This window comes from Ostrea edulis, chromosome 8, assembly GCF_947568905.1.
Source record: "Ostrea edulis chromosome 8, xbOstEdul1.1, whole genome shotgun sequence".
Classification (NCBI taxonomy): domain Eukaryota; kingdom Metazoa; phylum Mollusca; class Bivalvia; order Ostreida; family Ostreidae; genus Ostrea; species Ostrea edulis.
The window spans coordinates 40,619,781-40,647,650 of NC_079171.1; the positions used below are offsets into that span (position 1 = coordinate 40,619,781).

The 27,870-nt window shown below is 35.3% G+C and overlaps 1 protein-coding gene across 1 annotated transcript; it reads left to right on the forward strand.

The window, feature by feature from the left end:
• The first annotated feature begins 5,486 nt into the window (after window positions 1–5,486).
• Window positions 5,487–27,075, forward strand: LOC130049062 (multiple epidermal growth factor-like domains protein 11). Its single transcript, XM_056146134.1, has 12 exons — window positions 5,487–5,561; window positions 18,269–18,499; window positions 18,617–18,871; window positions 19,600–19,734; window positions 20,595–20,732; window positions 21,356–21,493; window positions 22,794–22,934; window positions 23,317–23,454; window positions 23,563–23,700; window positions 23,808–23,948; window positions 24,589–24,697; window positions 24,784–27,075. Exons 1-12 carry the CDS (start codon window positions 5,495–5,497, stop codon window positions 24,938–24,940), a joined length of 1,788 nt encoding a protein of 595 aa, XP_056002109.1. The 5' UTR covers window positions 5,487–5,494; the 3' UTR covers window positions 24,941–27,075.
• The last annotated feature ends 795 nt before the right edge of the window (window positions 27,076–27,870 follow it).

Genomic DNA, 27,870 nt, shown 5'->3' on the forward strand with positions numbered 1-27,870 from the left:
TATCGAAATTAATGGTGAAACGACCAGAACACTGCACTTGCACCCGTTTATTATCATCCACACTGGTTGAAAATCTGGATAACAAATATTTCTACTGCCACCTGTTTTAATTGACAAAAAAGGATTCTCATCTTTTCAACATCTGTGTAATTGTGTCCTCCTGAAAAGATTTTGAAGCGTCGAAATTGAACTTAGCTCGCACTATGAAAAATTTGTCCTCCAGGTTTATGTTGTTGCTGAACATATATTCGTTACACTACCTCTAATTCGCTGAAATGCCATTGCGGTTTCTGAATGGCACCAATCAAATTATCCGAGCATACTAACTAAATACAACGACATTTTGACTGGTTTGCTTACGGATGATGAGTAGACAACGATATTAGCTGTGGGTATCCGACGATGGGGATTCACATACGTACTAGAAATTGTTGGTAGCTACACGAACCCAATTATTTTCAGAAGAAAAATGTACAAATGCTGTAATAACTGAATCGATATTTTTGGGGATCCACATGTGAGCATACCAATTTGCGATTTTGGGTTTCTAAAATCAATCATTCAAACGTATATGTCTCTTTCGGCTAAAGAAATTCACAAAAGCTAATTAATTCCGTTTGATGCAATGTTTAGTTGGTGTTAGTATCTATTTTCTGACTAAAATATCTAAGTACGAGGCAGACGTGGAAGCCTCTGTGGTGTCTTTATTTCGAGTTCACTGAGATATAGGCCTATTCGAAAACGTGAGCTATCTCTCTTTGTATTCTAACATTTAGTGTGAATATGACAAGTTCCGGGTAGCAACACAATCAGACTGCACAATATGTTAAGTATTATGTTGAGAATCCAGGATGGTGTTCAAAATTGAAAACAGTTCAAACCATTTGTATGAGGGGTAAGAAAATGCTAATGAAAACAAAGTTCTTTGATCGAGTCAGGGGTGTGGGGTTTTTTTTTTGGGGGGGGTGCAGACTTTTAAAAATCGAATTGGGAATCAGACACTCACTTCTTTACAAATATCTTCTAACGACTGGTATGATCATTTTGTACGAAATCAGAACAGAACTACTGAATATCAAAAGATGATGGCAATTCATCAGCTCAAAGCTCGTTTTTTTTTTGCAAGGATCGAAACGTGTCATGATCTTGAATATAATGGTACCCCCACCCCCTCCAACGAAAATCCTCCAAATTATGTAAAGTAAGAAACCAATGCTCTCACTGGTTTACCAGGGCTAAAATTATTCCATCACTACCATCCGACTTTTTGGAAACTTAACCAGATTGCAATATTTGGCTAACTCACTTCAAAGTAACTAGACGTATCAACGCTGTGTGCAAATCATTTGTACATGTGCAGCATTCAGCTGGGATTGTTGGTCTCAACTGATATATTCAAAATGCAGTAAAATAGGTAATTATATCCAAATAAATTTACATTTGTTAATTATTGCTTGATTGATATAAATTATTTTTCCAATGTGGTCTGGGGAGGGGTAGGGGGTACTTGCCACTCTCAGATGTACTCTTTGAGGGATAGGTAGGTTTTAACATCGAATATGATGCTTTTGACGTCTCTGTATTTTCCCTCTTTTTATTCGGTTGAGTCCCCTTGAGATGTTTTATTATGTAGGCGTGTACTGTGTCATAACAGAAGGATTCACCTTTTGCCACAAATTCACAAAATAATGTGATTTAAAACTCCAAATATTTTACCCCAAAATGGCTGAATTTACAGGTACATACTCCTGCCGACTTATTTATACCGCGTATTACTATTCAGGGGCTTCAATTTTAATTATTTTATTTTCAAAACATTGCATGTGTAAATGTCAGTTTAAAGATGAGTTGTGACGATAAAGAATTTGTTTATACTTGTATTTGAAACTGTATTTGTGAGTAATCAGTTGGGAATCTGTCATTTGCCTCTCATTTACAAGCACAGGCTACGTTAGATTGTACTCGCCAATCGAAGGAGGTGGACATTTCCAGAATTCAGATGTGTCAGTCTGACATACCTAGACGTACATAGTGTCAGAACTTTTATTACTGCATGTACTACATTGATACTGAACAAGCAACCTTTGATATTCTATTATAAACCTGCCTGTGTTAAAACACGGGGTCCTAAGTTAAGAGTAAAGGTCCTGAGGAAATTTGTGCAATATATGATATATATACTAACTTCAATCATAAAACACGTGAAATCCTGGAACGGGTTAGTTAGAATAATCTGACTGTGTCTCGGGACAGGCTCTTCGTAGCAATCCACATCACTTTAACGATAAAACGTTCTATTGGATGGGATGGGGGTTGTCCTCCTGTATTTACAATATCAATTTTCTATTATTTTTACATGCAAAGCTTATTTTTTCACGTGTATGAAGGAAACCTATGTATTGTGATTTTTTTTACTAACGTGAACATATTTGTTGGCGTGATTGCTGTAAGATTATGCAGCAATATCTTTGCAGCCGTCTGCACTATTGGTAATGACCCTTTTCGAGCAGTACTTTCCAGATCAAGGAAAGATAGCTCATGTTTTTGGATTGGCCTATATCGAATTGATGTAAAAATGAAAATGATGATTGTTAACAGATGTAATATCATCGGTGTATCTTAATTACTGTGATAAAATTTAGAAATCATTTCAAAAGTAAGGATTATCTCCCTCATACATAGCTCTGATCCTTAGACGAATTTGGCTTCAGTCTTTGACACAGATTTTCCTATTAGTTCTTACAAGTTTATTGTTATATCGGATTTCCAAAATTTCGGCTTCAGCATATGTTGTCGAAATCCTTATGGATAAAATGGAATATTTTAGGGAATTGGAATGTGTATAGGGAAGTTGATTACGAAAATCATTGATATTCATTTCAGACAACAAATGGATAGAGACATAATTAAGAAATACCAAGCAATTGACTCCCCCAGTTCCAGGAAAGGTAGGATGGCACTATAACATGACAATGAGAACGTGAACAGTGATTACCAAGAATAGGGACAATTTAGTCCATCTTCAACCTGACTCCATTCATTAAACGATTTTCATATAGGGCCCAAATTGTTTTGAATAGTGTAACGGTATTATCGATGTCAAGTTCGAAAAGTATTTGGCAGGTTCCACATAGGGGAATTAATAAAATATGTTGATGCATATGAATAGCAATTCTGGATCATTGATCCAATGCGCATTTCAATTCAACTTTATTCAGATGAAATGAAATTACTTTTTTTTTTTTTTTTTTTAGAACAGACTAATTGTGAATTAAACCCAGTTATTGTGTACGTGACTAAATGTTTAAATGTTTAAACTGTCGACAATAGCAGGCAACGTACCATCTTGACTTAAAGTCAGGTTTTAAGATTCTAGCTACATGAAACATATGTTACACACATTTTGGCTGCGAGAAGGGGGATATGAATATCTTGCAACTCTATGTACTTGTCTGTACAAGGACACCATGGATGTTCCCAATGTCTTGCGCAGTTTAGGTAAGCGGATCTAAGTTGATAATGTATAGATTTTTAAAGGGATCCAATGCAGTGATACAGAGCTATACATAATTATTTTCATTCACCTCTCCTTTGGGCTATCATCTTAAATTTCTACTGATCAATTAGTAATTTACTGCCCTTTAAACCAGTAGATATGAAGACGACTAGCCCAAATTCGATATTTGATAATAATGAAACGTTTCCGTGATTCGGCCTAATATTATGTTTATTCAAACTGGAATCAACACCATGTTTGAAAAACGTCGTCATTGTACTATTCTCATTCATGGGGATCAGGGTTAGAATAGGTCCTCAGTACCCCTTGCTTGTCGTAAGAGCCGACTAAATGGGACTGCCCTTCGGATGAGACCGCAAAAACTGAGGTCCTGTGTCACAGCAGGTGTGACACGATAAAGATCCTTCCCTGCTCAATGGTCATAAGCGCCAAACATAGGCCTACATTTTGCAGCCATTCACCGGCAGTGGTGCCGTCTCCATATGAGTGAAATATTGTTGGGAGGGACGTAAAACAATACTCAATCAATTATTCAGTCTAGGAAAATAATTTGTTATCTTCATTTTTGTCACCTATAGAAGTGTAGCATCACAGAATCACAGTCGTTTCACAAACTTGACAGATAAAGCTAAGAAACGCACAGCTGAAATTTGAGTTCTAAGATATAATCACTTGGTTTAGAGGAAATATCCGATGATTGCACATTGTATATACACCACTTAAGATACCTTGTGAAAATATATACATTGTGTTACTTAATAGTACAACAGAAGAGAAATATAGAAACTAGTTTGCATTCGATGAAAAGAACGAATGTTGGGAGGACTGCCAATAAAAACATAATTTTAGAGCTATTTGGAGTCGGAGATTTAAGTTAAAACTCGTTTCATTCCTTGTGACTTTTATTAGGGGACGGTATAGTATAAAACCTTTCTATTATATCTACCGACAAAAATACCGGTTTCTGTGACCTATTACATTGTCTTGTATCATCAATGATATAATCAATTGCCATTGGGTTAGTTGAAGTGTGTCACATAGATTTTGACTAAAGAGGATGTTTAAAATATGCATAAGCCTGATTCCAAAATAAAATAAATTCATGAAATAAACAGTCAATTGATCGATGAATAAATGCAGCGAGCATTGTTCAAAATGGTGTTAGGGTGGGGTGGCTTACTTTAACGGTACATTAAGTTAAATTTGTTACCGATTTTGTATATGTAGGGATATCCCACACTTTTTATCTGTACATATTATACATGGATAGGAAACTTATCAGATTCAAAACTTAATGTGAAGCATTCTATAGTATAAAACTTATACGGTACCAATTTTGATGCACCAGATGCGCATTTTGAAAAATAATGTCTCTTCAGTAATGCTCAGCCGAAATGTTTGAAATCCGAAATAACAATGAAGTTTTAGAGCTATTATAGCCAAAAACAGCGTGCCAAAAACGTGGAGTCAAATTCGTCTAAAGATAAGAGCTATGCATGAGGAAGATAATCCTTAATTTTGAAATGAATTTCTAAATTTTATAAGAGCAATTAAATATACATCCGTATTTTCAAGCTAGTAACGAAGTACATGTATCCTTGCTTGACGGGTTCTAACAATATAAGTTGATTGCAATTTACAACAAACATATCTTGAATTTACCTCATATCTTATTACTCTGTCGGAATGACAGCATCCTTGATTAGCTTTGCATTATCAAACATACTCAACAAAATACTCAATCATTCATTTCCTCTTAGATACACAGGTATGCATGACACAACACATATATTACCTCATACCTTAAAGCAAAGATAGTGGTTCAGTCTGTATATCAACTAGAGTCGACATCATTTTGTGTCATGCACTTTCATATGTTTATAATTAATAATTTAAACACATGTTAATAAACTGGCGTATCATTTGTCGTGGCGCTGCACTTCATTTTTTAAAATTAAACTTCCTTGTCCATTTTGTATGACGGTCACCATCATGGTTTCAATATATCTGCTGTTGATTTTCTGTGTATTTTCCTATGCGTACGGTAAGGACATTTCTATTTATATGTATTCATGGTCCAATTTCAATAAGTTGTACTTTTTAGACGATATTGTATACGTATTATGTTTCAGAGAATTGAACATAAGGTAATCATTCAACTTTCGGTGTCTTAAAATGAAACATGATATTGTTGAAGAAATAGGGGGAATGATCATTATGACTTAGGGACGGTGATTCAGACAGTGCCACAAAATAAGTGTAAAATGGCTATATAGTCTTCACAACAGTGAGGTGAGTGAGAGACAAGCATAACTAAATCAAAGAAATGCAATTCGAACATCTGAGCATAAATCTGATAACTTGTAGAACAAATTTCCACGACCTACGTGAAACAGGAAAGAGTTGAAAACTGCAATCACGTGTGAAGATACATTTCATATAAAAGCCAATATATTTCCAATTATAAATTTGGAAATACTTATACCAAATCTAAAAAAAAATCACAATTAGAAAATATAAATACTATTTTTAGAATTCCTACATATAGATATATACAAGAATCCCTCCCTAAAATGTATAATCAATTCAGTCGACGAGATTAGAAATTTTTTTTAAACAATTCCATTCAAATAAAGCATAGTTTAGGTCCAGTTATCAATTAAAAAATGACAACCCATGCAATTTGATTTACACACTAAGAAGGAAAAGAAGGTTAGCATGATAAATATCATGATATAAAACATATTTTCTTCTTTATTCATTGAGGGCGCATAAAACAATCATATCACTCATATCATTTACACACTGAAACATTCTGCACCGTTACACAAAAGGTCACTCATGTATCAGTACTTATTCAAACTATCTTATGCAGCTGTGGTATATTCATTAACTTAATTTTCAAACAAAAAATATACAATATCGGTAAAAACAGAAAGTAACCGGGAGGGGTGTATAAATATCCGAATAAGATAACGTTATTAACAAACGCACACACTTGGTATGAGAAACACAAATATATTATGCTATACATGTATGCACATGCATAACCCCATTAGAATAAGACAACCTTGGAATCATCTAGATACTCATGATCCTACATATACTGTGAAAAGCTTTAGGCATAATTCGTTTGGAATAAAACATCCATTGCTAAAATTTACAATCAAATAGGCAGTCTAAACACAACCCGACATATGTTATGAAATACTTAAGGTATAACCCGGAATAAAACTTCTTTGGTAAAATTATCGATTTCAATCACACACATTTGTAACAGATAATCATTAGCTTGTTCGACTCAAGCAATGTTTAAACACATATATTGGTATACTTATTTGTATTACTTTTTTCGGAATGACACAACACCCTCCGTAGGCTTCGCATTATCAAACATACTCGACAGAATACACTGACAATTCATTTTACCATAGCAATAAGAACACAACACATATCATCTGTTACACGAGAGTACAAATTAGACAATTCTCGACATTTTATCTAAACATGACACTCCACCTATTGACAAGTTAAAATTGATACCTAATATAAACTTTAGTTGACTAAACTACGAATCAATATTGATAAGTACAAACATTCATTTGCCGAATAATTTTTTTTTCTTTATGCCGCTTCAAATATGATTTTATGTCTTTGTGATAATTTTCGAAATTCGAGAATGAGTGTATTAAAGGAAATTTAGGTCGATTCCGCATAGTGAAAATAACAAACTTGTATTGAGAGCTGAATTGATTGCGAATACATGGCGTTTGTTTCCGTGTTGATGATGAATGGGGCCACTTACACGTTCCTAAATAGTGATATACGGAACTGAGCGTAAATTCCTGAGTTGCAAACGTTTTGTGAAGTTCCTGTATAAAATTGGCAATGAATTCACTTCATTGATAACTTGTCGATGTATTACAAATATCAAATGTTGTAAGCGATTGATATAAATCATTGGTTACACTTAAAGCGTTCTTCTTTCTGATCGGAAGTGCGCATGGATACTTTGAAAATATATTCACAGCAGCTGTAAACTCTTGTGAGAATATATCCAGGTGGTAGGAAGTTTGTCGTATAAAACCATTCCCATACTTCAAATGGTGCATATGGAATAAGGAGTGTCGCAATGTGTGTCTTTGTTACGTTTTGTGTACGTTTTCTTTTTCTTTTTTTTTTTTTACAATGATTGTACGATTTAAGTATATGTAGATTAAGGCTTTATCGACATCAAAATCATACATTCAGTTTTTTTTCCATCCACTACTGTGACGATAACGAAATAATATATTTCCCAAGATTTAATGTATTTTAACTGTGTATGGCCATATTGACCCCACACTATGTCCTGGACCCTAAACCTGAGTTCCATGATTTACACAAAATAGGTAGAAAGCTTCATGAGCATCATAACTATGTATTTAATTTTTCTCATCCATCGCATAAAACTGTTCCATTGAGCGTTTTTCTTACGTTTTTTGAAGAAGCCATAACAATTCCATACAAGTCTATTTTTGAACATCTGAATATACATTGAATTCTATGATTATGGATGTTGCCAATGAGATGTTCTTTACGCCACCATGGGTTATTGATGATATACCTTCCGAATCATGCTGCCAGTTCCTTAAGCTCAAATGTTTAAATTAACGAGGATATACCGTCAACATAAGGAATATTTTTCACCATAAAGGCATCAAAGAGTTTAGTTGTGTAATCTAACTTATTTTAAATTCAAGTATACTCGGGTATGTTAAGACAGGTCATGCTTCATTTATGCACGTAAACTGCATAATTTTTAAAGTCTGTCTTACACAGATAGAGGGAGCTACTAACTCTTAGAAACTATTTTGGTTGTTTACATGAGAACCTTTTGTATCATAACAACATGACAAACATACGCTTCCGTATGACGTCATTACATGACTTTCATCAATACATCATGGATGTACCTTAATAGAAAATGTAAAAGTAGCACATTATTCCAAGATATAAATATTGGTCTAACTAGCGATAATGACGGTAAAATACTCATAGTATATCAGAATCACTGATAGAATCCTACCACTTTCAATAAGAAATAATTATTGAACATTTAAACACCAAACCATCTAGCCCATTTTTTACATTTTGCACTGATGCTATGCAGTTTTATTTAAAAGTTTTCTTAACAGACGATTCTATCAGTAATTGCCGTGTACATTAGTTTATGACCTTTCACACAGTGTATAAAAAGTCTCTAAAATATGCGGCCTGACGTGCTACTTTTGCAGTTTTATGTAAGTGTGTGGCAGAAGAAAATCGGATCGATATGTTAAATGGAATGTTCTCTAACAAAATTCTCAATGAATGCTATCAACATACCTTCTTAATATCAATAAACTTTCAGCGTTTCACATATATATTCCATATATCCAATGGCATATATTTCAAATACTCCACATTTTGTCGATACAAATTCCTTGCATGTGTCAACGTCACTCGATGTATAGTCATGACGTCATCAGTTTACTTTCATATTGATCAGACAGAAATTACAGAACAGCAGTATAGCATTTCGAATTTCGTTGGATCTTAGTAGCTACATGGTTTATTTTATGCATAAATAAAAAATAAAATCGTAATTTAATATATACTTAGTGATACACTTATTTCAATTGTGGACTCACATTGTTTCACGGATTTTATCCCAGTAAAAAATGTCATAACCTGCCTTAACGTACCCGCGTGCACACTGTATTTCCTACAAATATACTCAATTATTGCATCCGAAATTTTTAATTATAAACGAACAGCATCTAAAACTTCTACGGTACCAATTTTGATGAACCAGATGCGCATTTCGACAAATAATATCTTTTCAGTGATGCTCAACCGAAATGTTTAAAATCCGAAATAATAATGAAGTTTTCGAGCTATTACAGTGTATAGGGAAAACAGTGTGCCAAAAAGTGGAGTCGAATTCGTCTAAGGAAAAGAGCTATGCGTGAGGGAGATAATCCTTAATTTGAAATGAATTTCTAAATTTTATAACATCAATTAAATATACATCCGTATTTTCAAGCTAGTAACGAAGTACTTAGCTACTGGGCTGTAGAGACCCAAGGGGACTAACAGTCCACCAGCAGAGGCCTCGACCCAGGGGTATAGCCATCTGGTACTTAACCCACCTACATGTTCTTGCCCTTCGTCTTCTTTCAACTATAGCCCAGCTGGGAGTGTCTTTACTGCTGATGTTGATAAGCATGCACTTGTAAATGAGGACCTCAAATCATTTCTTCCAAAAGGTCGCAAATGCAAGGTGAAGATAACGAACAGTGATCAATCTCATAACTCCTACAAGCAATACAAAATAGATAGTTGGGCAAACACGGACCCCTGGACACACCAGAGGTGGGATCGGGTGCCTAGGAGGAGTAAGCATCCCCTGTTGACCGGTCACACCCGCCGTGAGCCCCATATCCTGATCAGGTAAACGGAGTTATCCGCAGTCAAAATCAGTGTGCCAAGAACGGCTTAACAATCGGTATGAAACACGTCAGACAGCATTTGACCCAATGCGAGGTTGTATTGACGAACTAGATCGTTATAACGACCATAGAATTTGCGAAATGGTGACTTCAATCAAGACTTTTGAAATCCCTGTACCATGAACTTGTTTGTCAGTAGCTTACCTCGATTTAAAAACTGACTATATCCAGAACAAGCTCTTGCATATCGAATCAGTTGAGATATATAAACACCATATGCAGGTGATAATGGAATATTGCTACATAGATGTGGGAAGTTGACGATGGAGAAGCTGAAATCATCCCGTTTGTCGTACATTTGAGTTGTCAGTTTGCCGTTAATGTCTACTTTCAATAAAATATCTAAGTATGAAGCAGCAGTGGACGACTCTGTGGTGTCCTTTATTTCGAGTTCACAAGGATATATCAAATCGACATATGAATGAAAGTTATCATTGTTAATAGACAAAACGTCATCGATATATCTAAATGTCGAATTGAAAGTCACAGCGAGATATTTTTTCTTCTCACGTAGAAGTTTTTGAATAAATTCTGCTTCATATGAATATAAAAACAGGTCAGCTAACAAAGGAGCACAATTCGTGCCCATGGGAATTCCAACAGACTGTTGGAAGACCTGATCACCAAAGACCACGAAAATATTGTCAATGAGGAACTCTAGCATATTTTTTACAGTGGTGTTTAACAAAGTAAGTTTTTGAATGACTGGTCACTAGATATGAATATTTCCGTTTTCCGTTTTTGTTGAAGAAGCAACTGTCTATGATGTTAAAAAGTCTAGTCTTTAATTTATCGCGAGAAATGGTCGTGTATAATGTTGAAAAGTCATAGGTTTTAATGCTATTGATTTGGGAAAAATTCTGTGATTTCAAGTTTACTAAAAGTTGTTTAGAATATTTTAGAATCCACATTTGATTAATACCACTTCTGACATATGTAGTCGCACAGTAAGTTTGAAGTTTCTCCTTCACAGCTGTTAACATTTTCGTGAGGAGAAAAGATAGGGGCTTGGCACAGCACTTACTGGATACAGCAATGTATCTTTGTTTGTAAGGGTTTTTATGTAGTTTAGGAACCCAGTATAGGTACGGTAACTCATATTCATTCGACCCATTGACTGGAATATTAAATGTGTCTAAAATGAAGCATGGTTTTGAAGAGTTTCGTCTTTTCAAAGGGCAGTTGGAGTATAAGTATGATTACCAAAAGTGGAATTAATGCCAAGTTCGTTTAAAATACAGTTGTAATAATGAGCCTTACAAACAAAGACAATGTTGTTACTAGCTTTGTCAGCTGGAACCAAAACATATTCCTCATGTAACCTATCTAATTCTTTTATCAGATAACATCAGTCTTTCAATTGGCGACAGAACTTCATCTCTATTATGAATTTTATCAAAGATTATTGGCTAAATATGAAAAAGAACTTGATAAACATCGTCAGAATGGATTAAAAGTATAAGAGGAATGTTAAAATCCTCCATTAGACACATCAAAACAAAAGTACGAACCACGTATCTTTCTGTAATTAGCAGACCAGAAGTGATAAAAGAAGTAGATATATTACATTAGGAATATGCCTTGGTTCCAGCTGAGAAATCTTGTAACAACATTGTTTTTATTCGTAAAGAATATTAATTTAAAAATTCGACTTTGATATATAAATATCCAAAATGTCACATTAACTTGCAATCTGGCTTGTAATGTAAATGTCTATGGCTCGTACATATAGAAGCACACATATACCAATTTATCAATTATACACAGTACTGGTACATTCGGGGGGTACAGAAAGGGACAATGCTCCACCGTATGTGAATTGTTGTGGGGGTAACTAGGGAGTCGCCCAGTGCGCCAGTTTAACTTAACTGGTAAGGGGTACATGAGGGATGGTGGTGGTGGTAAACATCCAGTGCCCAGACCCGCACGGATATCACCATTGTAAGGAGGTAAGCTAGACTCGCCCTTCTCACCCTGTCTCCTGCAGTGCTACCTAATTTGTAGATTATGATGTCGGACATAATCCATCCCCTATCGTGTACCAGCCTGTACATCCCCTCACAAAAGTGAGATGAGTGTGGCCCCAACCGAAAGATTAATTTGTGTACTTGTTTTAACTTGTAAGTATTTCAGTTCTGTACATTGACCCCTGCTTTAGAAGCAGTTTTGGGAGACACCCAGATTTTGAAGCTGAAACAATCGTCATATGTGATTACCGACTCACCCATTTGTCCACAAACATTGGGACAATGTTCTTAAAAAAAACTTGAAAAATTAATAATGCTGTGAGTATTAATCTCCAAAACAAAACACACTAAATGAGTTACATGAATAAGAAGTAACTTGATCGCACCGCAAAACCTGAACATAGAGTTGCGTAAATGGTACAGTGGAAGATGAAGATAACGAACATTGATTAATTAATCTCATAGCTCCCATAAGCAATACAAAATACAGTAAAATATCTCTATCTCGAAGTCCGAGGGACGTCGAAAAAACTTCGAGATATCGAGGGGTTCGAGATATCCAAAATCGATCTGGGATATTGTTTTTGAAGGCGGATATTTGATGCATAGTATGGGATTTGCATTATAAACACAAACCCTGTTGCCGTTTCTTATAGTTTAATACAAGTTGATAAATTAATATTGTGGAATTTCAAAGACAAACATTTCGTTTTTTTAAATATATATAAACATCCAATTGAATTCACTATGTGTTTCAAAATTAAGTTGATCGTGTCTGTATGCTTACTTTAAGTTTACTGATGTCCAGGCTCGACTGGGATGTAGTTATTGCGTTGTAATGAAAGAGCCTATCAGGTAAGAAACAAAAAGACGAATTTTTAAAAAAAATCAAACTTTTGAATGTTTATCAAATAAATGTTCGTGTTTTCTCTGTACTAGTTTTAATGATGAAGCGTGTACTATTAAATGCATTATCTTTATTAAGAGCATTACCTTCAAGCGTACTTCGACGGTTTTGTGCGATTATCTAACCCACATGTTAATGATAGAGCGTGTGTCATTCAAAACACCATCCCTGGAATCGGGTGTGTTAGCTCATAATTGGCGGTGAACTTTAGCCGTAATTTTGGAAGGCTTCACTAATCACCCAAGTTATTGACCCATTTGTTGCGACCTGGGTCTACCCGGAAAAGGCGAGCGTGGATTAGCGGTCATTAATTACAATTGATGTAACCGCGGGTGTGAATGTGTGACCTACCGACGCCAGGTATGGTAAGCAGATCATAAAATTGACTGCACTTCGAGATAAACCAGGTGAATTTAGGGTATGGGACCTTGAAAATACTTCGACATAAGCGGAGTATTCGAGATTACCGTGTTCGAAATATCAGAAGTTTTTTAAATCATTTATATAGGGAAAACGGCCGGGACCGGCGGTCGACTTCGACTCAAGCGGGGTATTCGAGATAAACCATACTCGAGACACACATATTTTACTGTAGATAGTTGGACAAACATTGGCCCTGGATATACCAGAGTAATACACACTAAATTGATAAACATCTGCTACAATACACGAACTATTAATAACTGTGAGGCGGATGAGAAACAGCTTGCTTGTGGAAAAAATATTCAAAGGATATTTGAGTATTGTTGAGAAATAATTCATTTTCCAAATCCGACAGGTGAGCACCAATCTCGGTAGCCTTTGATGACGTGGTCGTGTCCATTATATTAATCTCCTACCTGGTTGGGCTTGAAAGTTTTCATGCAACTATTAATTCCGGTCCTTTATTTTTTATCCCAGCATCAAAAGGGGCAAAATGCCATTATATTCTTGGTAAGACAGTCGACCCCAGGATCCAAATTGTTTTACCTGTAATACTTGGCTAATATTACTGGAGAGTATTAAGTATAACTGAAGTGCAGATATTCCATGTGTGTGTCTGACTGGTGAGCGGGGCGGGGGGAGGAGGGGGGGCGGTGGAATATGCATTACTCGCTTCAAACTATTCGGGTGGTATGTATGCTAAGGAAGAGTTGGACACCACATACCTGTTCTTGGATAAGTGTACATTAAGGTATGTAAATATTTTCGATTTGCTACTTAGTTAAATAGTAGTGTTTGGTTGGTCATGGAACTATGTAATGATACTTTCGGAAGGTCAGTGGTCTCTTTCCAGATATATTGTATTTGGGTTTTCTCTTCCACTAATAAAACTGGGCGCAACCAAATAACTGAGCAATTACTCAGTGTAGCGGAAAACAGTAAAACAATCAATCACTTTGTTGGTTTAGAGAAACTTCCGAAATCAGCAATATGTAATTATTATGAATAATTACTTCTATATAACCTGTTAATTTTGTATGTTTTATGGTGGATATTTTGGATAAGTAAAATATGGTATATATATATATATATATATATATATATATATATATATATATATGTTTTGTATAACATGCTAAATTCGTTTATTTCACGTTTAATGGATGTTGAGTATGGTTTTTTTTCTTCTGTTTGATGCCCCCCTTTTGGGATGCTTCATCTTAGTATGTTTCCTTATTATCATTGTATTGTGTGGGATTTTCCGATCAGACAAACTTAGATGATGTAAGATTTTGTTTAGGGCCCCGTGCTTAGCTTATTATATGGATGACCATTCACAGCGCGCCGTTCCTTTCCGTTTTCTTGGAGTGCAAAGACTGCTCATGTGATTTTGTGTACACAAAAAAAAAAATATTTTATTCCCATCATCCACCTTCCACATCCTCCGTTGTAATGCCTGCTTTATTTGGCCTATTTCCTTTGTAAAACCCACCTTATTTGATCGCAGGCAGCTCTATTTCGATATTTCATTATGTGTTGTAGGGGGTCAGATTGCATAATCATACCTATGTGATACATATGTTCTTGTATTTTTGTTTTCGATTCATTCTGACCCCCACTAGCTCATTCTGTTATATCACTTCGTCCATCGTCAACTTCCCATATTTATGTAGCAGTATTCCATTATCACCTGTTTATGGTGTTAATATCTCTAAACTGGTTGGATACGCCAGAGGTTGTCATGTGTATTATCAGTTTTTAGATAGAAGCAGGCTACTGACAAACTGACGATATAGGGGTTTCAACATTTCCACAGTTTCGTTTAAAGTCAGCATTTTGCAAATCCTATGGTTGTTATAACAATCTTGTTTCCCAATGCAACCTATCATCGGGTCAAATGCTGTCGGCCTTGTTTCATACCGATTATCAAGCCGTTCTTTGCACACTGATTTTGACTACGGACGACTCCGTTTATCTGATCAATATATAGGTGTGACCGGTCGACAGGTGATGCTCACTCATCCTAGACATGTTATCCCGCCTTTGGTATATCCAGGGATATGTGTTTGCCCAACTGTATATTATGTATTGCTTATATGAGTTATGAGATTGATCACTGTTCGTCATCTTCATCTTTCATGTGGGAGGAGAGAATATTTTATAAGATTTGAAGAGGTTCGAACCTGAGATTTGGAGTAAAGTCAAATTTTTGGGAATTTTATTTTTGATTTCTACATTGAATAAGAATTGGGAAATTAAAAAGAAAAAACGGGGTCGTAATGCTTGTTATTGAGCTTTATTGTTCTAAATGTGGCCTTTTTGCACTTAAAATTGACTCGAGATTTATTCAATTTAACTTGATTTGTCTGTTGGGGTCAACACAACATAAGCAACAGAAATCAGTCATTACATAAAATAGATACATAATCATGTCTTAAAACAATACAGATAAAAAATAATACTATCAATGGTAATAAGTAATGACCTTTTTTGCGCTTGAAATACGAAACATCATGGTATCAATGTTTCTGAGTTTAAAACGACATATTAGGAGTAATGTCAGTTTCTTAAATTTCACATAATTTTCAAGGCATTGCACAAAAAGATTGAACTGAAAGAAGGTTGGTGTTGGAGATCAAATGTTTGAATGATTAGCGACAACAATGAATTTTTACATAAAACTTCGAGTAAATTAAACTAAACTTTTTTAATCATCGGTGTTCTGTTTGAAATAAAAATCACTCAAATTAATCAATTACAACATTTGAACTTGTTCCAAGTCTCAACAACTTTTAGCATAAATTATAAAACTAAAGTACACATATCCAATTATAAATGGATGAAACAGCAACTGTAATATCATGCAGATTTAGAACTGTTTGATTAATCAATCCTTCCGCCGCAAAATATAATCCCTGCCAAAGCCTTTCAAAATTTGAATTGGCACAAAAAAATTCAACTAGATCGGGTCCATTAATTGATGTGTAATATGTTTGCACCAATTGAATAAGTTTTGAAGCAGTAAATTCTTAGTTGTATTATCCGGTGGAGTTGTGCTCAAAGGGCCAGGAGCCAACTTCCTTAGCACATCTCAAGATACGACCATATTGACACCACCCAAGGACATAAATCCCTAACCCAAGCATTCAGTTTTTCTCACACATATCTGAGAGTGGAAAAGAACATTTTTCAAAGATACTTTTACATGAGATAACCATATTGGTCCCACCCTAAGACTTGAATACCTAACAAGGTGTCATGTATTTTTGTACGCGTCGTGTGATTGGTTCGCAAAGACATAGCTTAGTCTCGGGGTCATCCGAATGGTTTCAGGATTATTTGCAGACCAATGACATGACACATTATAAATTCGTACTCTGTAACCTCCTTTTTGGCTGTCAGTGGAAGGGATGAAGCCCTCTCCGATCAATGCACGCACGATTGTGTCAAATAAAGATATTAGATGGGTTTTGAGTTGAAGAGACTTGTAGTATGACATCTTCCTGACCTGCCGCTCGCCACAATTCCTTAGGTAACGCTGTGATTACTTGGAAAATGTGCCCGGAAAGAGGGACCCCCTGCTTTTTTACAATTTTCTGTTTCATACCTTGTGTATTTTATTATTCCGGTAGAGGGCCAATCTCTAAAGCTTACAAAAAGCGTGACACGATTACATGAATGAAAAGAGGGGTTAGATAGACTTGGAATTCACACATTTCAGAGAAAGTATTGCCACCAAAAATATCCAAAACGGGGAGGAGTAGAAATATCCATACTTTAGGTGCCTGTGCGAAAGTATGCTTGTTAAAACTATAAAATTATGTTAATAGTGCATACACCTTTCAAGTGACATATTCTCTTACATATTTATCATCTACACTTATGATACACAGCGCCATATCTTCGTGTTGTATTGTGTTTTTTGATTTGTAGATGCCTCTCCTTCTCTTTAATTTGAATGTCCGAAACACAGTCACCTAATCCCTCCTCTAGTGTGGTCATGTGCATGTGTTTGTCTAGCTCTTAATATTGCATTGTATTCTTTATAGGGATTATGACACTGATCACTGATCGTTTTTTCCACTGTTTCATTAGAATATAGATATAATCTATTGTTAAATCTGTTGAACTTTTAATTCGCATACTGGAGATCAAACTGACAACCCTACAATGGGGTATAACAATATATAACAGTTTCTAGAGTAGAAAGTAGAAAAAGATCTTCTTAAATTGGTTACTGCGTTATATAATGAATTGTTCCTAGTGTACATAGTGGATGTAATAATATTCAAGAAAAGATTAAATTATACTTCCCTTAACAGAAATAGCGTCTCGGAGTACGATTTTGATCCAAGAATTTCCACCCAATTCCTTATTTCGAGGGAAATACATCCACTAGACTGTGAACATGTAGTGTAATAAGCGAGAGTATACACATCTAAGCTAACGAACCCCACTAGTCCATAATTGTTGTCCACTTCTGTATCTGCACTTGATTTGTGAACGGCAATGAGTTTTATCGTGACTGATGTATAAATACACTATACATGCAAGTTTTTCCATTCTTCACGATATAATTCATAGTAATATAATACTTCAACAATACCATTACTAATTTCACTTTATTCCTGATAAAATGTTGCTCTATCATTTACAAAGAATATCAAGATCACGAATACAAGTTTAATTAAGAGCTAGAGGTGAACAATGTTGATTTCGTATAAACATTATTCATTATATTCGATATGGTCACAATGTACGATTATTTTAGATATATAAGGAATGAATAACATTTCGTTTTTAGCGTCGTGTATTTAACCGAGTTTTACTGTAACGTGCCCTTGAGGAAACCGTATAACTGAAGATTAAATGTATGCCTTTGTATATGTGATCATCGAATATTTGTTTTCATTTTCTACAGAAAACATTGCCCTCAACAAACCGGCATGGCAACTTCATCAATATGGAGAGGACGCCAAATCCGATGCGAGTAATGCTGTAGATGGACTCAAATCTGACCTTCGCGCCTGGGGAGGACAGTGTATCGTATCGGCTAATTATCAACAGATAACCACATGGAGAGTGGACCTAGAGGACATCCTCAGTATACATCACATTACCATTCATTACAGGACGGACAATGCTGCATGGGGTTTGTTGTTTCTACATTTTACATATTCCACGAGATGTAACTTGATATTAAAGTAGGAATTTCCGCTATTTTGTTATAAACATTGAAATCATCGTATATGTATTATTGATATTTCAGGTGAAGAAAATCACTATACTAGAAGATTTTTGGGGTTTTCGTTATATGTATCAAACACAACCGACAGAACAGAGGGAGAATTGTGTTTCCACGACACAAACTACACAAGAGACACCATACCCGCCATCCTCAACGTCACGTGTCCAGTTCACGGGCAATACGTCATTTACTACAACGAAAGACTACCTGGAGTTACCTACCCTGATGGTTATAGTGCCCATGCATTTAATGAACTCTGTGAAGTAGAGGTTTATGGTATGTTTGAATACTTTACGATTTCATTGAGATATAACTAGTACATGTTGATTAAACTGTAATTAGTGACCACTAATTACAGTTTAATACGAAGACAGATGCAGCTTTGCATGTAAAAAATGTTGTGTGCCTAAATTCATAATTAAGTATTTGGGCATTTTATTTTCAATAAACGTTGAATTAATGATTTTCGTTTCTGTCTTGTGTACGAAGAAGTTTTATTAACATTTTAAATTTTAGTTTTAAAAAAAATCTTAAATATGCATATAATGGTTAAAATTAGTTCTGAAACAATATAGTTTTCTATATTACATATGAGCCCTATTTTCTTCAAACAAATCTACATTTGGTTTTTAATGTTGATATAATTAAACAGTCTCCTAATTTTTATCAAATAGCAAAATTTTACTGTCCGGCTCAACATCAAATTCACTCAGTTCGTTTGAACGTAAATGTATAAAACAAAATAAAATATTTTCAAAAGAAACATATACATTCTGTATTTTCAATACTAATTGTTTTAGATATTATTATTTGTAATTAACACAATGCAAGCTATCATTTCGTCAAATGCTGTCTGACGTGTTTCATACCGATTGTTAGACCTTTTTAAAATGGTGTTTACGGTTCTTTGCTTTTGATTTTGTCAATACCCCCATACACTTTAAAAATGATACATGAGTGTGTGGTCTTTAAGTGTTTAATAAATGCGTCTCTTTATTTTAAAGGATGTCCCAGCTCTGGGTTTTACGGAGAAGGCTGTTCTCTCCCGTGTCCAGATATCAACTGTAGATATTGTAACATAGAGACGGGGGCGTGTCAGGGGTGTAAACCTGGATACAAAGGTCACCGATGTGAACAAGGTATGGTATTACCGAGAAATAAATGTATAGTGTCATCCAAATATTATAAATATTATAGTCGCGTATCTGTGCAAACACTGTATTGTAAGTCGTTGGTATTAATATGAAAACTTTTGAATTACGTACCTTAACGGATACACTTACATAAACTTCATTTTATATCATATAATGCAAATGAATCTTTTTTACAAAATGTCTGGAAGCAAAAACGCAGCAATATTATATAAAGAATAACTACTTGCTCATATATATTGATAAAAGAAAAACTAAACCAAATTTCGTTAATATTGCTAGTGGGATAATTCTCGACGAAAAGGTGGTAAACAGGGTTCCGTGAAAGCCCTATTTTACCGTTTGTTTTGGCACTTCAAACTTATTATGTAAATATGCTTAATTTTCACAATATCCACCTATATCTAATATATCTCTTAAGGAATAACACTTAAGAATTACTGATATTTGTTGTCGGAAACAAATCTCAATAACTTAATACCAATAGCGATGGAGAAATGTTGCGATGTGTCAGGTTTGAATACGGGTGATCTGCTGGTTCAATCTATAAAACACCTCACCAGAGATTAAATAAGGTAGAGGTAAACTTTCGACCTGTTTTGTTTCATTTATTGTCTTCTTGTTACATTTGGCGCAACGACGGATTACTTGCAGCTGGAAAATGAAGCATTTTTCTTTGCATATTATGCTACTACCCATTAACTAATGATACTCGCTGTTTTTGTTTTGTTTTTGGTTTTTTTTTATCAAAGAAAAACTGGAGAACATGTACGACATAATCAGGCTGAATTACATAATCATATGGAATGGTACACTAATTGTGTTGACTTTTGTGTTGTTTTTGGAAGAATGTGATGCCAAAAAGTATGGTGAAGGTTGTCAGTATGAATGTGGGAAATGTAAAGACATGGAACAGTGTCATCATAAAAACGGGATGTGTTTAAAGGGATGTGAGCCAGGTTTCAAGGAAGGAAAATGTGTAGAACGTAAGTAATAGTATGCTCTCTACAAATAATGCTGGACGAAATTTTGTTTTGTACTAAGTTTTTGACTTTATGTTCTTCATAAGCATCGATTTAGTTTTAGTTTTACTTCTAAGTGTGCAGGTGTAGAGAAACTTTTCTAAAAGTATGCTTATCTTCACAACATAATCATAGCGTCACCTTTGAGAAAGTTTTTCCCCGAGGGTCATAGAAAACACAAGTTTTTCCTTAAGGATGGATAGTTATATAGGTTTTTTGTAAATAATTAGTCAATGTTTACACCACCCAATAGGGTTCCGAAAATACAGGAGTCCTTATAGTTTATGTAATTGATGTCCCTTTTATTCCTAAGATACAAATGGGAACAAAAATATGGTAACGCAGGAGGGACGCAGACTTATAACACCTAAAATATACATAAATGATTGACTATTAAAGCTGCACATAAATTACTTTTAATCTTTTTGCAAATATTTCACTCCCATGTTGTGATAAGGATAGGGTTATGTATTTCGTATGAAATACATTTTCTTTCATTCTCAAATATCAAGTCTTTGATACTTAGGGAGCCAGGCTTTGTACAATGTACTGTTGAAGGAAAACGTTACTATTGCTTTTTTTAACAGAATGTGACAGTCGCAAATATGGCGTGAAATGCCAACAGAGTTGTGGATACTGTTTAAATTTCGAACAGTGTCATCATATTAATGGGACATGTTTGAATGGATGTGATCCGGGACACCAGGGATTAACCTGTAACGAAAGTAAGTTAGCGCCATTCATCATGGACATTGTCTGCTGTAAGATTATATTCGCTATAAGATTCTTTATCATTATCGTTTGTTTTACAGTATTTGTACAACTTCACTGTAATGTGAAGTTGAAGTTCACTGCAATTGCAATGTGGTTTTATAAAACAAACAAAAATCATATAAAATGTTTACCCTCCTCTGATTTCATAGAGGGGGGGGGGGTCTTCCTTTGAACAAGTCACACGATGTGCGTTGTATTTTCCATTTCCCATGATAAACTAAGAATGAACATATACATGTAATAGTAATGTGCACAGCTAATTCCTAGACATCTTGGATGTGAAAAGGTCACTGTTATGAAGCAGTGACGTTGTGTATGGAGATGATGGTGCATGTGAAGGCAATGTGTTTCAATGAACGTAATATACGTAATTCTATGGATGTATCAGCTCAGTGTGTGCAAATCAAGAAAAGTGTTTTTTCGTGGAAATTAAAATGTAACTAGGCCTACATATATGTACTATCTTCAGTTTTCTCTTATTTCCAAGCTTTAAACCAACAGTTGTACATCTATCTATTCAACAGTAAATCGTTTGTTCGTCAGTAAATAAGCAATGAGTTGTTGCATATGCAACTGCTAAGTATGAAAAAGTCCAAACTTTTCAATGAAAAAACCCAATTGATGACGTCTCTGATTTTTGAACAACTGACATAGTCATTGAATTCAGTTAACCAATCATCTAATAAACCCTGTCAATAATTAATAATTGAAAGTAGGGCAAACTCGGTCTTCATGAAAAACAAAAAGTAGAATCACGTGTGTAGAAGGAGCAAGCACCTCCAATCGCCTGGACACACAGTAGTAAAGTAATCAGCATGTAAAAGCGGCCTAATATTGGTATGGAATACATCAGGTATGTTGTAGGAGTAAACATCACCTTTTGGTGGGTCACACCTGGCTTTTATTCTCTATCCTGGTCATGTGACCGCAGTGATCCGTATTAAAAAGACGTTTGTAAGTAATTAAGTAAAGGTGTAACAAATGGAATGAAGCACAGTAGACGGAATCCATTGTGGACATAAGTTATATTTGCAATCTCTCTCTCTCTCTCTCTCTCTCTCTCTCTCTCTCTCTCTCTCTCAGCACTAAAACAACAAACGACACCTGTATAATTAGAACATTTTATACATCATAAGTTTCATACATGTAAGTTACTCCGGTTGTAAAGAATGCAAACATGTAGTATATAATGTGCCTGTATTAAATGCTAAGATAAAACAAAAATATTTACCCCATGTTTTGTAATTGTAGCATGTCGAGTTGGGTTTTATGGAATGAATTGCCTAAAAAGATGCAATAAAAACTGTGGAATTCCAGAACGATGTAACAGAACATCCGGGGAATGTGAGGGAGGCTGCCAACCTAGATGGAGAGGGCTTCTGTGTGATACAAGTAATGTTTTGTGTAAAATACACATTTTCTGACAATGACTATAGCCAGTGATTATTTTTTTTATGTAGTAAAAGATACATGAATATTGGATAATTGTCCACCGCGTTTTATAACAGTAGTAGTGAATAAGACGAAAGTAAGATGGAATGTTTTGCAATAAAATATGTAAACAATAACTGTAAGAAGACTGTCTCCTCCAATTTTGAAGATTTCGCTAAACAACATTGGCAATTTTTTTTATATATACTTATCAATCGTCTTATGGATGCTCCCCACTGAAAAGCAATGATTCGTGACTGTAATGTACTGTAATTCATTCCATTACAACAAGGATTGCTGATAACATGTACTTACCTGATTGGAATGTAATATCTCACAATAGAGTGCAGTGATGATCTGTACGGACCAGATTGTAATCAAACATGTGGTAAATGTCGGGAGGGGAAACCGTGTCATCATTTTAACGGTTCCTGTAATGATGGATGTGAGCCTGGATACCGGGGAAACAAATGTGATAAGGGTAACATTTACCTGTGCTGAAGTACAAGATCCACATATAAATTAACCATATTTCATAAGGTAAACAAATTCAAACTTTTCCTGCATTTTAATTCAATTTTCACATTAGAGTGTATCGATAATCTGTATGGGCCGGACTGTAAACAAGCATGCGGGGAATGTCGGGACGGCAAGCAGTGTCATCACATCAGCGGTTCATGTAATGATGAATGCGAACCTGGATACCGGGGCAACAAATGTGATGAGGGTAACATTGATGTGTGATGAAGCGTGGCTACAGAAATACGAAAAATGACTACATGTATATGCTTTGGTTCTGCGTTCAGAAACTAATTAAATATAAATGTATTGTAGTATGCGACTTTGGTCATTTTGGTGTTAGTTGCCGAGAGGAATGCAGCATATTCTGTCAGAAATCACGTGATTGTCATCATGTGACGGGCAATTGTACAGGTGGCTGCAAAAGTGGATGGCATGGAAAGGACTGTTTAGAAGGTTGGTATACATACAGTCATAACAGAAAGGTGAAAATAACGAACAGTTTTCTCATAACTCTTATAAGCAATAAAAAATAGAGACAAACATGGGAAATGATCAGGTGCCTAGGAGGAGTAAGCATCCCCCGAAGACCGGTCACACTCGCCGTGAACCCTCTATCTTGATGAAGTAAACGAATTTATCCGTAGTCAAAATATGTGTGCGAAGAACGGCCTAATACATCATTTGACCCGATGATAGGTTGTATTGGAGAACTAGGTCGTTCTAACGACCAACGAAATGGCAAGATGGTTATTCTAATTGAGACAGTTGAAACCCATGCATCATCAACTTGTTTGTCAGTAGCCTGCTTCAATTCAAAAACTGGTCACACACAGAACTAGCTCTTACATATCCAATCAGAGAAATATACATACCATATGCAAGTGGAATTGGAATATTGCTACATACAGCTGGGAGGTCGACGATATATAAGCTGAAATCATCCCGTTTGTCACAAAGTTGAGTTGTTAGTTTGCCGGTTATATCTATTTTCAATAATATATCCAAGTATGAAGCAAATGTGGACGACTCTGTTAAATTCTGTTTTCTGTTATGTACAGATATGATGTTTTACTGCATACATCCTTAATTACAGTGGATAATCAAGTACAGAAAATAATGTTTTACGGAGTCCTTGGTGCCTTCTGTGTTACGCTCGTTCTAGTTGCTGTGCTAGTGTGTGTTCTTTATAACATCTCGAAACGGTAAGTCACCTTTTCAGAGACATCAAGTGTTTTTCACATACAAAGTAAGCAGGTCTCTTTTTTCGAGAATGGCATATCATTTTCAGACACCAAGTGGATAGATATTTCATCAAGAAATACCTAGCGAGTGACACCCCCAGTTCTAGGAGGACTCAAGACCATGGCGAGGAGGATCTCAACAGTGCATATCAAGAATTGGAAGTACGGGGTTTCTCATCATCGCTCTATGACTCCATTTATTAAACAACTGTTCCTTTGGATTCCATACAGAGCTAACACTGCTTAGAATAGCATTTATCTATATCAGAATATTAAGATGCGCAGTAATATCCACAGAACATCAATATGATTTTAAAAGAAAATCCATAAGAATCAGACCCTAACTTTATCCAATGCTTCTCCCATAAAGTGATTTAGAGAACAATGATGGTAACACGATTTTCATGATAAATAACATTGCACAAAAATCACTGTTCCTCAATATTCTGAAGTAGTTGTATAGCAACCATCAGAAATGCACATCAGCCCTTACGCTTAATGAAACAAACATATACAAGATGTATGGTTGATGGCGCAGCAACTCCCATGCTGAATGCAGCACGTTTCCTTGCTTTATGGTATTTTTGTGCAGACCCTTTTTGTCACAATTAGTGTTTTGTCATGTGTACATATTGTATTGACGGGCTCTTTTGTATCATGTTGTGTAGCCAACCTGTTTTACACTCTAACTTTGTAGTTATTAGTCAATTTTCTGATGTAAGCCCAGTCAATTAATTGTGATGTAAGATTATATACTTTGCAGTTGTTGGTTCTAGTCAGCACTTAGTTTTATCAAATGACAAATTGTATTCTTTCTTATTCCTTTCCGTTGTAATGTACAGAACAATAGTGGAAATTGTTTTGTGTACATTTTTGGGAACAAACGTTTATTGGTGCAATGTGTTGCTATGTATTCACATTTTGTAAGTTTCGTATGCTTTAATGTAGCTTAATTTGCAATTATCGCTAACTTCCCCTGTAATGCCTCTTAAAACTGACCACTATACGATGTCATTGACCAATCAAAATACTCGATTCGCCATGATATATTGAATTCATTTTTGGACATTTTATTCGTATGCCACGAACATTTCCAACAGCAACCATTTCTTTTCACTCTGTTTACTTTGCTTCACTACATATTTGTGGATATTTGTGTACAAGTATTTTGTATGCCTTTTCATGCACCACCTGCATCTATTCAGTGACATCATGTAATAATAATAATAATTAATAAATTATTTTATTTAGACAGGATGGCACAATTGTTACAAATGACTAGTTTACATTGTGGTCCTGTATACATATAACACCACCTGTATCTAGTCAGTGACGTCATGTTTACATATAACACCACCTGTATCTAGTCAGTGACATCATGTTTACATATAACACCACCTGTATCTAGTCAGTGACGTCATGTTTACATATAACACCACCTGTATCTAGTCAGTGACATCATGTTTACATATAACACCACTTGTATCTAGTCAGTGACATCATGTTTACATGTACCACCGCCTGTATCTAGTCAGTGACGTCATGTTTACATATAACACCGCCTGTATCTAGTCAGTGACATCATGTTTACATGTAACACCGCCTGTATCTAGTCAGTGACATCATGTTTACATATAACACCGCCTGTATCTAGTCAGTGACGTCATTTATACAGCGATTAACAACTTCCCCAAGTCTCGTATTATCTTGCGGTTACGTGTTTTTCCGGTAAAATTTCACACACATATTTGAATTACGTATCCTATCTTAATAATGAAAAATATAAATTTTAAATCTTCCAAATCCTACGAGAAACACATTCAAGATACAACATTTCTAGAAGATAAATCTCTTCAAAGTAAAATGAGAATGAAGTTTCTAAAGGCTTCACAAGACCCAAAGACTTGGCGAAAACACTGATATTTCAAGAAATGTCTCCGATTTGTCATTTTTCTTGTGCATATTTGATGGTCATCTGATCATTGTGAAAATTGTTACATTTGATTCCAATTTCTTATAAGAATGAAATAAACTTTAATGAACATATATCGATCAAGCCAGTAAATAAGAATTTGCAATATATAAGTGGGACTGTCACATATTGAAACATACCGCTGTACGAGTTGTCTCTGTTATATCTCTATCTGATTTAGTGTTTCCATGTGTATATATTTTATTGGCTGGGCTATTGTTTGTCATGTGACTAGTCAGCCTGTTTTATAATATATTTGATCAATTTGTAGTTACTAATCCAGCTATCCAATTAACTGTTATGTAAGATTTCGTAAATTACATTTTTTTGTTTCTAGTCATTAGTTCTAATAAATAACAAATTAACACAGTGGTATTCTTTCTTATTCCTTTCATATGTAATGTACGGCAAAAACAAGCTGCGAATTACCACGAATTGGTTTTTTTTCTTATAAGAAACATATATTCTTTGGGCAAACTTGTGGACATGAATATCTTTATGGCCAAACACTAACACTACTGAATGTATCATTAAGCGTTGTAGTCTCACCCGTGATAAATATGCCCAACCCCTCCAAATGGTCAATATATCCTCATCTTCCTACTTGATCCATAAGAGCACGAATTTCACAGTTTTGGTAGAAGTCTCGATGTCCATTTGTAATCATGAAAATGTTTCACCCCATTGATGTAAAAAAAATAATGAAGTTTTTTTTCTAAGATATAGTGTATTTTAATCCTATGACCAACTTAGCACCGCTCTAGGTTTGATAAAGATCCCATTATACATTATACTCATGCAAATATTTTGCCTCTTGTTGTCCAGAACCAGAGAAGATTTTCTACGGTACAGTGGTACAATGGATTATGATCCCGTGGGGATCACGGTTAGAATAAGTCATCAGTATCCCCTTGCTTGTCGTAAGAGGCAACTAAATGAGGCGGTCCGTCGGATGAGACCGCAAAAACCGAGGTCCCGTGTCACAGCAGGTGTGGCACGATTAAGATTCCTCCCTGCTAAATGGCCATAAGCGCTGAGCAAATGGTCAGATTTTACAGCCCTTCACCGGCAGTGGTGACGTCTCCATATGAGTGAAATATTCTTGAGAGGGACGTAAAACTATATTAAATCAATCAATCATGGATGAATTTTACATTCTTAT